At 43.4% G+C, this 13,710-nt stretch overlaps 1 protein-coding gene and 1 non-coding gene across 2 annotated transcripts; one reads left to right on the forward strand and one right to left on the reverse strand.

The window, feature by feature from the left end:
• Positions 1 to 2,092: 2,092 nt before the first annotated feature.
• Positions 2,093 to 12,388, reverse strand: TBPL2 (TATA-box binding protein like 2). The gene is made up of 7 exons (XM_075152407.1): positions 12,338 to 12,388; positions 8,942 to 9,345; positions 7,816 to 7,903; positions 7,048 to 7,139; positions 6,006 to 6,173; positions 4,317 to 4,411; positions 2,093 to 2,574 (listed from the first exon to the last, which is right to left on the reverse strand). The coding sequence occupies exons 1-7, from the start codon at positions 12,386 to 12,388 to the stop codon at positions 2,495 to 2,497; spliced, it is 978 nt and encodes a 325-aa protein (XP_075008508.1). The 3' UTR covers positions 2,093 to 2,494.
• On the forward strand, positions 12,225 to 12,296 carry TRNAG-UCC (transfer RNA glycine (anticodon UCC)). The gene has a single exon. It is a non-coding gene; the product is annotated as a tRNA-Gly (tRNA).
• Positions 12,389 to 13,710: the final 1,322 nt, after the last annotated feature.

Below are 13,710 nucleotides of genomic sequence, written 5' to 3' on the forward strand. Positions count from 1 at the left end.
GGGCCTGGTAAGGAAGTGATAACTTTCTTTTCTTTACAGAAGTTGAAATAAAAAAAAAGTAAACAGCACCACTGCAGATCTGCCATTGTGCTTACTAAAGCCTGTATAAGCAGTGTGGTTGTATTCTGCTTCCTGGGCTGGTGGGCGTTCACGTGAACCTCATACAGGTGCCGCTGTAACCCAGCGGAGGCATCATTTGACTTCCCAGGGCAGGGCAGTGGTGGGCTCCAACCGCAGTTATCCCCACTGCAGTCCCAAGGGGGCCATCTGCACCATAGCCAGCCAGTAGCACTGCCACATGGACTACGTATACCAACCAATGGCTCTTGGGCTTGTATTTACAATAATATCAAGAACAGTTTGTATAAGAAGAGTGGCAAATATTGATACACGTCCTTAAGAGTGACAGGCTAGTAGGTTTCCTCACCCCAGCCTCAAGGTTGGAGCCAGAATCAAGAGTTAAATGGGTACGGAAGCCAGTCCCCTGTGTGAGGATAGAGTGGGAAACACCAGGCAATTACAAGACAGAGTCCACACAAGCCAGAATAACTCAAAGCAATACCCCCTTAAAAAAGCCCAACAAAACCAAAACATGTCCCAGTTTAAAAAAAAAAAAAAAAAAAAGAGAATCCCAGCCTATATTGTTTCCCCTTCCTAGTGTATTTAAGTGCTACAGAACACTAGCATGAACAGCACTACGTAGGTAGAACCAAATAGTTGTTTTCAAGACAAGAGTTACCATAGCAAACATTAAGTTATCAGTAGCTCAGTGAAAAGGCACAGAGCCCATTTCTTATCTTTGAGACTTTATCCACACTTTCAAAGAGCATTAACTTTACTCATGAAATTATGTGGCAAGCTCTTAATTAAAAGGCAGTTTCTTGAAGAGGGCTCATCTTAGATAAACTTTTTCCAGCACCCCAATAAGAACAGGTTGTTTTTCACTTGCAAAAGATTATTGTAACTCAAGCTTATCAGCTTTTACAGCTACAGTGCAAATAAAAGTCCAGCCCATAGCTGTGGAAAGTCTACAGTGTTAGAAAACAAACAGAAAAGTAAGCCTCTGTTTAGAATAGATTTGAGTGTGGAAATCCAGAGTTTGACTGTGACAAAAGAAACCGATAACATAGTTAAGCCCAGCTTATCACAAGGAAGTGCATGAAGTTTTTCAAACTCTTTTTCCAGAGGAGCAGAGAGACAGTTATAAAAGCACTCACGAGATATTACAGACACAGAAGTTGAAATCACATCCTCACCGATTCAGAAATAAACTTGGGACAGCAAAACTAAGCCCAGCAAGACGATGACACCCTGTTCTGTATTAAGCCATTGCCCACATTGTGTATTTCCATCAGGAAGGACAGAGGTAGCTTTTGGCCAGGGTTACACTTAAGTCATCTAACAGCAACCTCTAGTGGCTCAGGGAGCTTCCTGACAGACCTTCAGCAGGAAACAAGAGGACGACACAAGACAAACCCCAGCAGCACCGAAGCCCTGTTCTTGAAAAAAAAAAAACCTTGCTTCCAGGGAATCATAGGTGGTACCAGAACAGTCAAGGGATAATCTTTACACTGTTCCTAGTCACATCACCGGTCTGAGCATGACACCTTTTGCAAAGGACACCTTGAGTTCACTTGGAGATAAAACAAAGTACAAGAACCCCCACTGTATTTTCCTCAAGTCCATTTTAAAAGCAGTTCCTAACCAACACGTTTTTGTCTGGGCCAAGCAGCAAACTCCCATTATCTGAGAGAACTTCAGTAACACGAGAGGATACAATTTTGTTGAAATCTAATTCGTGTCTAATGACACATTAGATAATTTGCTTAGTTACCCCTCCACCCGCATACTTTCTAGGTATGTTCCAGCACTGTCAGGGGCCTTGAATGTCTTTGTAAAGGGAGTACCAATGCCATTACACACAAGAGTTGATCCAACCGGTAGGATCAGAGGGACTCTGTAGATGTCCTCTATAACCACCATCTTCAAAACACTGAAATCAAGTCATGCTGGATTTTGTAATCTATATTGTAGACAAAAATATATTTTGCATTTAAACATGAAAATACAACATTGCAGGAGCTAGGTTTCAGTACACTTAAAGCTGAGGATTTTGATAAAGCTAGTTTGAAGTGCAGTGTTGATTCACCTGTTCAACAGGGGGACAAAAGACACAATTCTATTACAAAATTTTCTATTACAAAATACTTAAGTGCCACCTTAATATGCATTCTATTAAAAGTATATTCATTTAGCAAATTTTTCAGCTTGACAGAAGTTGTCAGAACTCACGTCAGAACTCACAGCCAGCTAATGTGACAGCAAAAAAACATTTCACAAACTATAGAAAGGCATCAGCATTTATAGCATTTGGAATAGCATCATTTGCTTAATAATCCACAACGGCACAATTGGGCCCAGGAATACCCTTGCTTCTGTTCCATGCATAGTAATACAAACCCACGTATTATTCTTAGTTGCTTTATGGGCCATGTTATGATGCTTTCTTGAAACCTTTTAGAATGGGGTAGATGTTCTCAAATGCCTCATAGATTTCAGAACGCTCTTTTGCTCCTAGAAAGACATTTAGGAAAAAACAGGTTAAGAATTAACAGAGTGTTGAGAATAACTGAATGCAACTCAAACCTAATGATAAGATTACAAACCATGAAGGAACACAGGAGCTTAAAAGCAACTTGCTGTTAAAGGCAGAATTTCTATCGTACTTCTGCCACCTCACAAAGAACAATTTCTAGCTTGCTTTGCTTTAAAGACTAGACTAGTTTTGTTCAGTCTACGGAACCAAAACTGCAGTTGGCTACTCTTGACAGGTGCAAAACATTGCCTTTGAAAAAAAAAAACTGAGAAGAACCATGCTTAACAGTAACAGCTCCACCTGTTGATAAGGTAAGTGGAAAGATAGAAACAAGAAATGAAGGGCATTTATTTCAATACTGGAAGTTGATCCACAGTTTGAGAACTCCCCTCTTCCAGTTCTGAGGAGCATTTTTATTTTTAAGCTTTGTTAGGGCACCTGTGATTTCAAAGCCAGCCTCTTCCACGTTATTGCAAGCAAATCTTTAATACCAAGTCTTGTACACTAACTATTGCAGTAGGCAGGAACATTCCTTGACAGTGACACTACTCTAACATGCTAGTGCAACAAACATTAGCTACAGAAAAACTGCGTTTAACTGAACTAGCAGTTGGATTAAGTGGCACTCAGGATGAACGTGTAAACCTTTCCCTCAGAACACACTTGGACGTGACCAATTCATCTGCATTACTACAGTTACTTTCAAGTTACTTTCTCGATAAGGGAAAAAAAAAAACCCTCGCAGCTCAGCAAATTCAGTTTTGTTATTACGGTTGAGCCCAGTGTTCACAGACAAGGACTTACCTTAGTCCTTCTGGGCCTGCTGCACACTCGAGAGTGTTGCAATTAGTGTACCCGAAAATGCAAGTATCAGCAGAATGGAACTGGCCAGAATGATTTTACTGGACCTAAGAAGAAGGTAGGGGGACACTGGAAGGGGAAACATTTAATCTTTGTACCAAGTGCCCTGTTCTTCAGTTAGCTGAGCTCATTCATGATTTATGATTGTAAGAATCTCTGACTAAAAGCAGGTGCTTCTCTTTTGTCTTTCATGTACCTCAAAGCTGTGTTGTGAATATACATACAGCATTCGGGTCCTCTGGGAACAGGTACCATTTACCCTTCAATACATCTGAATAGAACTATTTTAATGAGCTTTACAAAAAATGTGTTAGGAACATGCACTCAGGAATTCAACTTTCTTGACATGGGATCTGAGGTACAGATATCTTGCTGAGCAAGGCTTTTGCCTCTTGAGTGTTTTGCCAGTCTGGAACAATTTCTTAGATCTCCACCCTTTCCTCTAATAATCCCTATTAAATGTTGTCAGTGAAGTGTTTTAAGAAGTTTGCTTCCTGTCCAAGCAATTTTAAATTGCTTATTGTGATATTCGTATTTAAGTGACTGAGTAGTTACTAACATGTCAGCATCCTCTTGGGATTCTGTACATTGACACATGGAATTATATTTTGAATAAAATAAAGATACTCGTGTTTAACATGGAAATCTGAGACACTGTATGAAGCAATTGAGATTCTAGTGCAACAATACTGATACTGTTTTCTGCAGAAAACACAGATAAGCAGCAGTAGGCATTAAAAAAAGATTGTTGAGTGGCTTTACTGTGGCAAGACACTAGTTTAGCTAATGTTCAATTTAAATGCTTTCTCAGGAGATGTGGTAGCACTTGGTTACAGATATAAAGAGGGAGACCACTTACCAGTCAGTACAACTTTTCCAGACACAAAGATAAGCAACACTATCCTTGGTTTGACCATCCTATAAATAAGGCCAGGAAATAGTTCAGGTTCATAGCTGTTTCAAAGCAAGCAAGTAAGATTAGTAAAATGCAAATACTGTTTCAATGCTGTATAAATGCATAAAGTGCTCTTTAATTATACTAACAATGGAGTAATTAAACCCACAGATTTTAGCTAGCTACCCAGAGAAAGGCAGGTCAGGTTTTAGACATCTTCAAGAGAAACCTCGTAATCCCAGCCGGAGCTGGTAGGAGTTCTTCATGCTTACTTTTAAAGACTTCTGAGCCACTTCTGAATCTGATTTTCCATAGCACTGAAACCACTATTGTAATCTTCAAACAGTACTCAAATCCTTCTTAGCCTGCAAAGAGCCCTTATCAGGAAGCATCTTGTGCAAGTAAGATGACAGCCAAGTGAATCTTTTAATATATATGTAGTCCCCAAATTAAATGCAAAATATTAAATGCAGTGCTAACAAAAGACAACTGAATTTTGATTTTGTCAAATGCTGAAATCTTCATCCTTTCCTCAGTGATGGCAATAACTAGTTCTGAACAAGCCCATCTTGAAAGCACAGCATGCCCATCACTCAACTACAGGTTTACTTTAAATTGATGGCTAATAGACATCCAGACAGAACTGAAGTGCTATCCCAGAAACGTACCATATTTTCAGTTCTGTATCTTGCAGCTGGAGTCTGGCTTCATGCCTGAGGGTTAGAAACCTTACCCTTGCAGATAGGCATCTGGTTTGACAGGAGTTAAGAGGCCCACTTAGTATTACAGGTTCACCATAGAGCAATGGCATAGACCAGGTTCAAGTAGCTTAAGAGCTGCTCCGATTAAACCTGAATTGTTTGCTCAAGACTGGTTATTTTCCTATTGACACGGTCTGCAGTGAAGAAAAATACCCACTAAGGTTTGATATTGCACTTGGCAATAACAGGAGACTGGTAAAATTCTGATCACCAACACTGCTTAGATTAATTAAAATCTCTGGTGCACGCTGCCGATATGCAGCAACACCGAAGATTGTGTCCAACAACAATATTCATGGTCAAAGAAAGCTTTTACAAAAGAGAATCTCTTCATTAACCAACTGAGCAAAGAACCCAGGAGCTTCTTGCAGTTCTTCAGCCCTTCATCTTAACCAGATCTAATGTGCATCCAGTTTACCCCGGAAATGACTGAACGCTTCTGTAGTATGCTCTCAGTTGCAGGGTTTCTAAAGCTGGTGTTTATGGTGTCCCTGCAAGGAGAAAGCAGCGAACAATACACAGGAGGGGAATTTAGAAGAGCCCTTCACTGCTGAATTGTGTCAGTCACGGTTTCAAGCACTGGAAGCTTTACTGCTAGCTGCTGTATGTCATCCTGGCAATTAAGCAGAGGGTCATTTTGCCCCACTCAGAACAGGAGTTATTGCAGAAAATAAACCTTACTATCTTTATTGTAACACATGGCATCTACAGCCGCTTCATGCTCGCTGAACCAGTGAGCATGTCTTTTGGTGAGCAACAGACATGCTTGATATTCAGTATCAAGTTAATGACTCTCTTTTGCCAGGCTCGTACAGCCTCAGAATTGAGTCTGCCCGCAGCTCACAAAGACACTGCTCCAAGTTGCATGGGGTTGCAACTGACTTCGACATACCTGCTGAACTGCTGGTGTGTGAGAACCAAGCCTTCCAGTCGGATGGGGAACCTCACGTCACAGCTCCCAACCATATTCTGTATCTTGAAGTCCAGGAACTTGGCAGGGAACCCAAGCTTCTGCACCACGCGCGCGTACTTCCTGGCTGCGAGCCGTGATTGCTCTTCACTGAAGGAAGAGCAGAAGGGGAGAGCAGCTTCGATTAGGGCTTTTTTCTGCTCTCAAGATGGAAGTCAGTTTAGAGCCACCACCATGCTAACCTGTGCTCCAGAAAAAGATACACTACGGCTCAGAATAGCAAGGCTGTATCCCCAGAACCACTTCAGTGAGCTAAAAGGAGATAGACCACTTTCCTGTGGTCTATTTGAGCACACTGGAGCACGTTGCATGACCCAGGAGTTCCCCTTTTCAGAGGTTTCTTTCTCAGTTTCTTACAACAGCTTCTCAGAGCTGATCCAAGAGGTAGACTGCAGACACCAGTACAATCATCTAGCTAGTTGGGGTGGTAGTAGGGGTTGGAGAAGAGGTCTCCTAAGCTGTAAATTAATGCATTATCTCATTGACAAGTTAGGGACATAAAAGTCAAGGCAGCTGCTGAACTTGAGGAAAAGAGCTTCAAAGTACAGAAGTAATCTTTGCTTTTCTCCAATTCCCATTTTTTCTCGAGGCAGATGTGTTGACTGGTGAACAGAGACACTGAAGAGAGACTTGACAGACACAAGTTATGTCCTAATTCACTCTGAAGTCAGTGAGAAATGCAAATAACCCCTTAACAATTCCTGGGCTTTTCTGCTTTTCTGCTAATGTCTGCTCAGCTCTATCTATATTCAGGGACAGAAGCACATAGTTCAGTAATTACTAAACTGCCATCATGAAGAAAGTTAGACATTTTTCAATACCAGTGCTTCATTTTTTTTTGCTTGCAATTATGACAGTCCTTTGCTAAGTAATTTAAACAAGGTTTTCTGACACATTTCATCAGAATGTAGGCATAGCTGCAAGACCCCAGACCTTTAGAGGGAACGAAAAACAAAAAAAATACCTTTTTGCTCCTGTGCAGACCATTTTTCCTGAACTGAAGATGAGGGCTGTTGTTCGTGGTTCTCTGATTCTCATGATCACAGCAGCAAACCTCTACAAATTTGAAGGAAGACCTCACAGTCCAGCTGAGGGATTTAGCCAGACTGTATTTCTGTTCATTCTTTCAAGAATTGTCGCTTTCAAAGCTCAACACAGCATGTATTTGCTTTGTATCAAGTGTTTATTACCACCCTGAAGTTATTTTCCACCCACCTAGGACCAGGGGGCTTAAGACTACAGTCACAGGACCACTGCCTTGCCCCTTACATTTTGTTGAGCAGTCTGGAGTCACTTACAGAAACCCAATCTATTCCCAGTAAGTTTCTGCAGTCTAGGCCACTTGCTAGAAGTATCATGTAATACCACTCTGACTCCAGTAATTCTCTTTAATTCAGACACGGGTTTTAACCTCCCTAGTGAGGGCTGCTTGAGCCCTTTCAGCTGGAGGTAGCTGGCCACAGGTGGGAGAGTTCATCTCCTTTCTTAAATAGTCTGGTTAACATCTCATTGGTAGGGCTTTATTCAAAGAAAAAAACCCAATCTCCTTGTGGTCCCCTATATTTCTTTTAATTTAACAGGCCCAACTTGCAGAATTTCATGACTTTCTCCTATGGGTCAAGACAGTGCTATTAGAAAAGGGACAAAGCTCATGGTGAATCTGTATGTTAGAATCAAGCAGCACTGAGGAAGGGAAGTGAGAGAGTAAAGCTTAAGAGCCCATACGATTTACCTTTGGGTTATATTCTGCATTTCTGGCATGCAGAGCTATGTTCTTCAGATCTAGTTTACAAGCCAAGTTTACAGTTGACACTATATTCCTGAGGAATGAGAGAAGAATTTTCTTATTGCAAAAGCAAGTCACTGCAGAGCCAACCCCCAGTATTATTAGCTTAATGCAAATTCACACTCCCATTAATAATTGCCATCAACCAATTTCCTGCCTGCCTCTTTCCCACTCTAGCATTAAGCTACTTTTGGCAAAACTTCAGTAATTCAATACCAAAATTACTGTTTCTGAGCTATAACAAGGTACGAAATTATTAGTCTCTGAATAGTAAGTTTATGTGTCTTCCAATAACTACATCACTGAAGTCTTTTACAGCTTTGAATTGAACCATTACTGAGTGTTTACAGAGTTACTACAGCACTCTCAAGTAGGTAAGGGTATGTTATTCTCTACAGGTATAAACTACTCCATAGTTGCTCTAGCCTAGACAGGACAGGATCTTTTAACGAGGCCAGAATTTCTCACATTTCTTTTCATGCCCCTTTCCCTTGCTCAGTTCAGACTGTTTCTGCACTCAAAAAAGCAGACTGACATCTTTAAACCCCTGGAGTCCGCTGTCATCCTTAACATTCTCCTTGCTGGAAGAAATCCTCCTTTTCAAGTATTACTTATCTTTTCATTCTGCAGCCTGAAGTAACTAGCAGTACATACTATATATAAATAATTTCTACCAAACACTTCTCCCATTGGAGACTTCATCTCCTGTCTCCTTCTCCCGTAACAGAAGGGGAAACTTCTTCCCCCTTAACAAGGCAGAGGCATTTCAGATACTTGCTCAGCCAGCACGTTTATCAAGTCCACTCTCCCCTGTTTTGCTAAGCTGGGTATTGTTCTGTGCCATTTCCATTTTTGTATTGCACTGATCAGCACAGCATCCAGTTGCCTTCCAATACCGTCAGTTCATTTGCTCCACCTCTCTTCAAAGAGGAGTAACTGCCCCTATAGTTTTTTGCATGGGCTTATTTAATGCTTGCTACATTCTCCAAGTGAGAAGTCAGAGCAGTACATTACAGTTTAAGCGAAACGATGACTATTATATATGCTATATATCACGCATACATAAACTTACTGTAACTGAGGAACTATGCCAGAGCTTTCTGATGCAGGTGTCACCGGGGTCATAGGAGTCATTGGTGTCAGAGGAGGACACACACCAGATGCTTCAGGAGATGGTTGAGTTGCATCTGGATATGACAAGGTGCTTTCATCCATGAAGATACTGCTGTCCTCATTTCTTGATATTGACCCATCACGCTCTTTTTGCATTTCATGACCATCTTCAGATAGATTTTGTTCTTTGTTATCTTGGGTAATATCTGGAAGAAAGCTGAGATCCACAGAGAAGTCTGCTGGAAGCTCTTTGGGCTGATTAAATTGGGAACTGAACAACACATCTTCAGTTGTTTGAATTGGAAGGTCTACATCGTAAGGGCTCATGGGAGTAAACAGCTGAGGACTAGCTGAGAGGTCATCCTTGAATTAAGAAAAAGTGTCATTAAGGATCTTGTATTAAAACATTAACTGGGAGAATAAATTAAGATTAATCTTCTATTCAATGAGGAAGTTGAAATCATTTTTCCCCATACATATTATAGCAAAGAATAGTCTTAAGGTTTGGAAGTGTGTCATTTGCTTGTCTATCAGCATATAAAAATCCAGATAACTTCTATAGTGGAGATACACATTTTCCCACTACACTTCAAAGGCAGTCTAGAGTACTCCTCTAATACCATAAACTGAGAAATACTATATACCTTCAGCAGTGACTGGAGGAACAATGTTGGCACTTTGCCCTTCACAGCCGTTGTCATGCCTCAGTTACGCGCATAACCAACTTAATTGCTTATGAGTTTTTCCAAGGAAGACAGCTGGCATTTTCTGGCTGGCTTTACCTCCCATTCAGTATATTACTATTTCCTCTCCCTGCTACCAGGGGACAGGGTCAGTGTGGTGTTGGCTTTGTGCAACAGAGGGCAGCAGCTCACAGAATCACGAACAGTTTATTCTTTCAGCTGCTGGAGGTCACCAGACCGATTTAAGTGAGACACATTCAGCTTTCTTTCCCAGATCAAGCATGCAACATATCTGCAAGCAAGTTCTTGCATACTAATGTCCTTCTTTATCAGCTATTTATTATTAAAAGCTATTTAAAAGGCATCACAATATCGAGGAGGCAAGAGTTTAGGAAAGGATTTATTCCCTTATCCATTAGGGCATAAGCCTCTAGTTAGTGGAAAGCTTCTTCCAAAAAGGTGGTTTCTGCCAATACCCACAGCAGGTTGACAGATGATCCATACAAGAGGTTTTGTGTTCATTTAGGCATTTTTGGGCTCGAGAGCCAAAAGGAGTTGAAAAGTCCAAGCACAAATCAGAACAGGGAAGAGTGCACAAGACTGAGGCCTTTGAGTTGGCAGCAACTGCCTGAGCTCCAGTGGGAGCAGGGTTTCCAGATCAATGCTTTTCAGCCCTGAGCTAGCACTGCTCTATGTTCTGGGTTAATCAGCTCGCTTAGCAACACAGCCATGCACACAGGGAGATCTCTGCTCCTACTTTGCAGTGTATTTGCCTGTAGACACTTGGAAAACTCTTACTAAGTGACAAATCCTCCCAGAGAACCCTTACTAGCTTGAATACAGATGTGATCAGGTCTAGCTCTGAACACATCATGAACACCTAGGTTCAAAACTGTTTCGAAAACTGACTTCTAGATGCAGAACCCCATATGAGATCAGTTGGGGCAGAGTGCTACTGAATAAGACTAGGTCCTCCTTAACCCCTCAGCTCTTTGGAAAATAGGATCCAAGAGCACTATCTGAGAACTAAGAGGTCAGATACAAATGCATTAACAGTTACAAACAACAATATACTATGGAATAACTAAAATACATCCATTTTAAATAGGTATTTTTCAAGTTAGCAACAGGGGAAGGAAGGTACAGTCTCTGCAAGACCTCCACTGGACTAAGGCTTACTGTACAGCAGCTAATTGAGAAAGCTTTGTATGCACTGTGATGCAGCGAAGATGATACAAAGAAGTCTCATCACTGTGAGCCTGTAGGACTACTCACTACAGGGCATCAGAGAACATGAGAAATACAATAGTCGAAAAAGGTGTAAAGTAGACAGTTTGTGGCACAGCTTAAAGAAGGTGATGGAGAAATTAATGTTATATGAGGCTGGAAACATTAAAAAGCTGAAAAACAAATCAAGAAAAGCAACAGAAAGTAAACTGCCTAAAGTAGATAGGAAGATTCACTTTCTGTTTCTTTCTCATCAGGTTTCCATATAACTGGTCTGGGAAAAAGCCCTTATAGGGTTAAGCGCTGGGGAAGATTGCCTTCTCTTAGACAGATGCTCAGAGGCTGTGAAAGGGGGCACAAGACCATGTTTATATTGGGCTGGCTGCCAAGGGTTATTGCTATAGACTCTAGGTTAATTAACTTCACTGAAGACCCGGTCAACTGCATAGCTTTGGACATCTCCCAGCAGCTCCAGGAAGATTTCACACATAGATCCTGCCTGAGATCACTAAGTTTGGGGCAGCTTGAGGGGAAACAGCCATTTTCACTTACACTGCAGGAATCCCTGCAACCCAGGTACACATTAATCAAATCCAGCTGCTTTAAGCAACAGACTTGGATTTTTTTTTTTTTTCCTTTCTGCAGTGGTATCTCACACATCTGCTACTATCAAGTACTCCAGCAAGCCTGAAATACAAAAAGCTCAGTAGCATTTGTAAAACCCTGGTTATACCTCACCACATTATATACTTTATAGGGCCATATTCAGAGGGCTTTACTGACTGCCACCAGGAGGTCTCTGGATTTAAACAGGCTGTGCTAAACCCATTTTCTGAGCTGAAAAATAGTTTACAACAGGATGCAAGTAAAGAAGTTGTGTTCCCTGGGTGAAGATGATGCTCAGCTGTGGATCTCAGTCCTCCCTTCATCCCTCACCCTGCTGTCTCTGCAACCACCAAAGACCAGGAGAACTATTCTAAATACCAAAAAAAGAAATTTTTGCAAACGTTTACCAACCAGCACGAAGAGATCCGAGCCTCCTGCCCCTTCAGTACCAACACACCCTGGCACACAGGCTGGCCCTCACAAACAGCGCTCCATAGCAAGAGTTTAAACGCAGCAGCATTCCCCTTGCAGCAGCTGAGAGCGACCTCCCTCAGCAGAGAGCCCCTCCAGGGCTCCTCCATGCCCCCGGCAGCTCTGGGCCATTATGGCCCACTCCTCCCCTATTCAAGGCCGGACTGGAGATGGCGGCCGGCGCGGGGCGGAGGGGGGCCCCGCAGGGCGGCAGAGCTGCAGTTGGGGCGCGGGCGGGAAATGGCGTTCAGCGCGGCGTTGGTGGTATAGTGGTGAGCATAGCTGCCTTCCAAGCAGTTGACCCGGGTTCGATTCCCGGCCAACGCAGCTTTTTTTTTCTTCCCCCCCCCCCCTTTTCCCTCCCCTACCTGCCCGCCGCAGCGCTCCAGGTACCGCTCCAGCGGCGACGCGCCGTCCATGGGCGCAGCCGCCCGCCCGGCCCCCCTAACACCCCCCCCGGGCCCGGCTTTAACCCCCAGGAACACCGGGAGCAGGTGCGGCTCGTCAGGGAGCGGGGATGCAGCACAGCTGGTTTTTATCCCGGCTGTGATTTTTAACCTCCATCAAACAGCCTTTGAGCCTTTCACCTGCCCTTGGCAGGGTTGTCCGAAGGGGTTTGCTCCATCCTGTGGAAGGGCTAGAGAAATCAGGGTGCTTTCATGTGCTTTACTTGAGCCTACAAACACAACCTGCTCCTCAGCTCCCCTGAGCCCGCTTCCCTCCGCAGGGCTGAAGATAAATGCGGAGTCAGAGCTGCGACTTATCTTGCAAAGATAAAGCACCTCTAGCTGGTGCTTTTTAGCGAGCAAGTGTAACGTGCCCTTAATTTCTCCCACCTGTCTCATCAACTGCAATAAGGCACATCTGGTCCTTTGAGAGGAGCCCCAGTCCAAATTTATAAACCTCAAACTCAAGGCATTGCAATGAAATGGCCTCTTCTCAGCTGGGCCAGCATTGCTAACGCTGCTTAGGGGGAGGAAGCCATTACTCCTTACAATCGCTGCTGTCCTCCCCTCACAAACATCTTCCCTGCTGGTGTCTCTGTTTCTGTCCCTCCGTGAGGGATGATTTAAGGCCATTCCTTTTTTGAAAGACTCATGTGTGGAGAGTCCAGGTGTAAGACAGCATGTTCCCAGGAGGGAGTTCGTGTTGCGCCTCGCTGATCGATGCTGTGGGAGTCTCACACTGCTGACGCAGCTCGGCTTGGGCGCTGCTTGACTTGACACCAGTGGTTGCTGTCTGACTTGTTCCTTCTCTCCTGTCCTGTCACTGCGTGGTGATGGATGGATGGGTTTCTGCGAAGGCGCAGCTGGGGACACATCCCTGTCCCTGTCTGGGCTGGTGGATGCGCTGACTGCCGTGATCAATGCACTTGTTGCTCTGCTAGAACAGGGCTTTGCTTTCTGCTGTGAGATTTGCTTGCAAACAGCTGGTTGAGCTGAAAAAACCCTTTAGAAGAAGATGTCAAAGCCCAGGCACGCAGCAGGTCTTTGGGAGGTGCTGCCAGGCTCTTCTTGCTGCCTCAGAGGTGTGAAGGATTAGATTTGTATCCCTTATCCGTGGGGCAGAGTGTACGTGGCTGCCGAGCATCCTTCCCTCCTCAGCACAGCCTGCTGGGCTGGTTTCGTGGTATTTCTGGGACTCACCTTGTCCCGGCGCTTTACAGGTGCCAAATCCCTCTGGCCCCAGAAAAATTCACCCTCAAGCAGGTTCGTTTACATCACACAGCCCCTCTCGGAGC

Source organism: Calonectris borealis, chromosome 5, assembly GCF_964195595.1.
Source record: "Calonectris borealis chromosome 5, bCalBor7.hap1.2, whole genome shotgun sequence".
Classification (NCBI taxonomy): domain Eukaryota; kingdom Metazoa; phylum Chordata; class Aves; order Procellariiformes; family Procellariidae; genus Calonectris; species Calonectris borealis.

Excerpts from the sequence above, each read along its gene's own strand:
- TBPL2 (XM_075152407.1), bottom strand. The coding sequence starts at position 12,388 with ATGGACGGCGCGTCGCCGCTGGAGCGGTACCTGGAGCGCTGCGGCGGG. Across the intron at positions 7,140-7,815 it reads ATGCAGAATATAACCCAAAG|AGGTTTGCTGCTGTGATCAT; the intron begins GTAAATCGTATG and ends TCAAATTTGTAG. Across the intron at positions 2,575-4,316 it reads TGGAAAAGTTGTACTGACTG|GAGCAAAAGAGCGTTCTGAA; the intron begins GTAAGTGGTCTC and ends ATGTCTTTCTAG.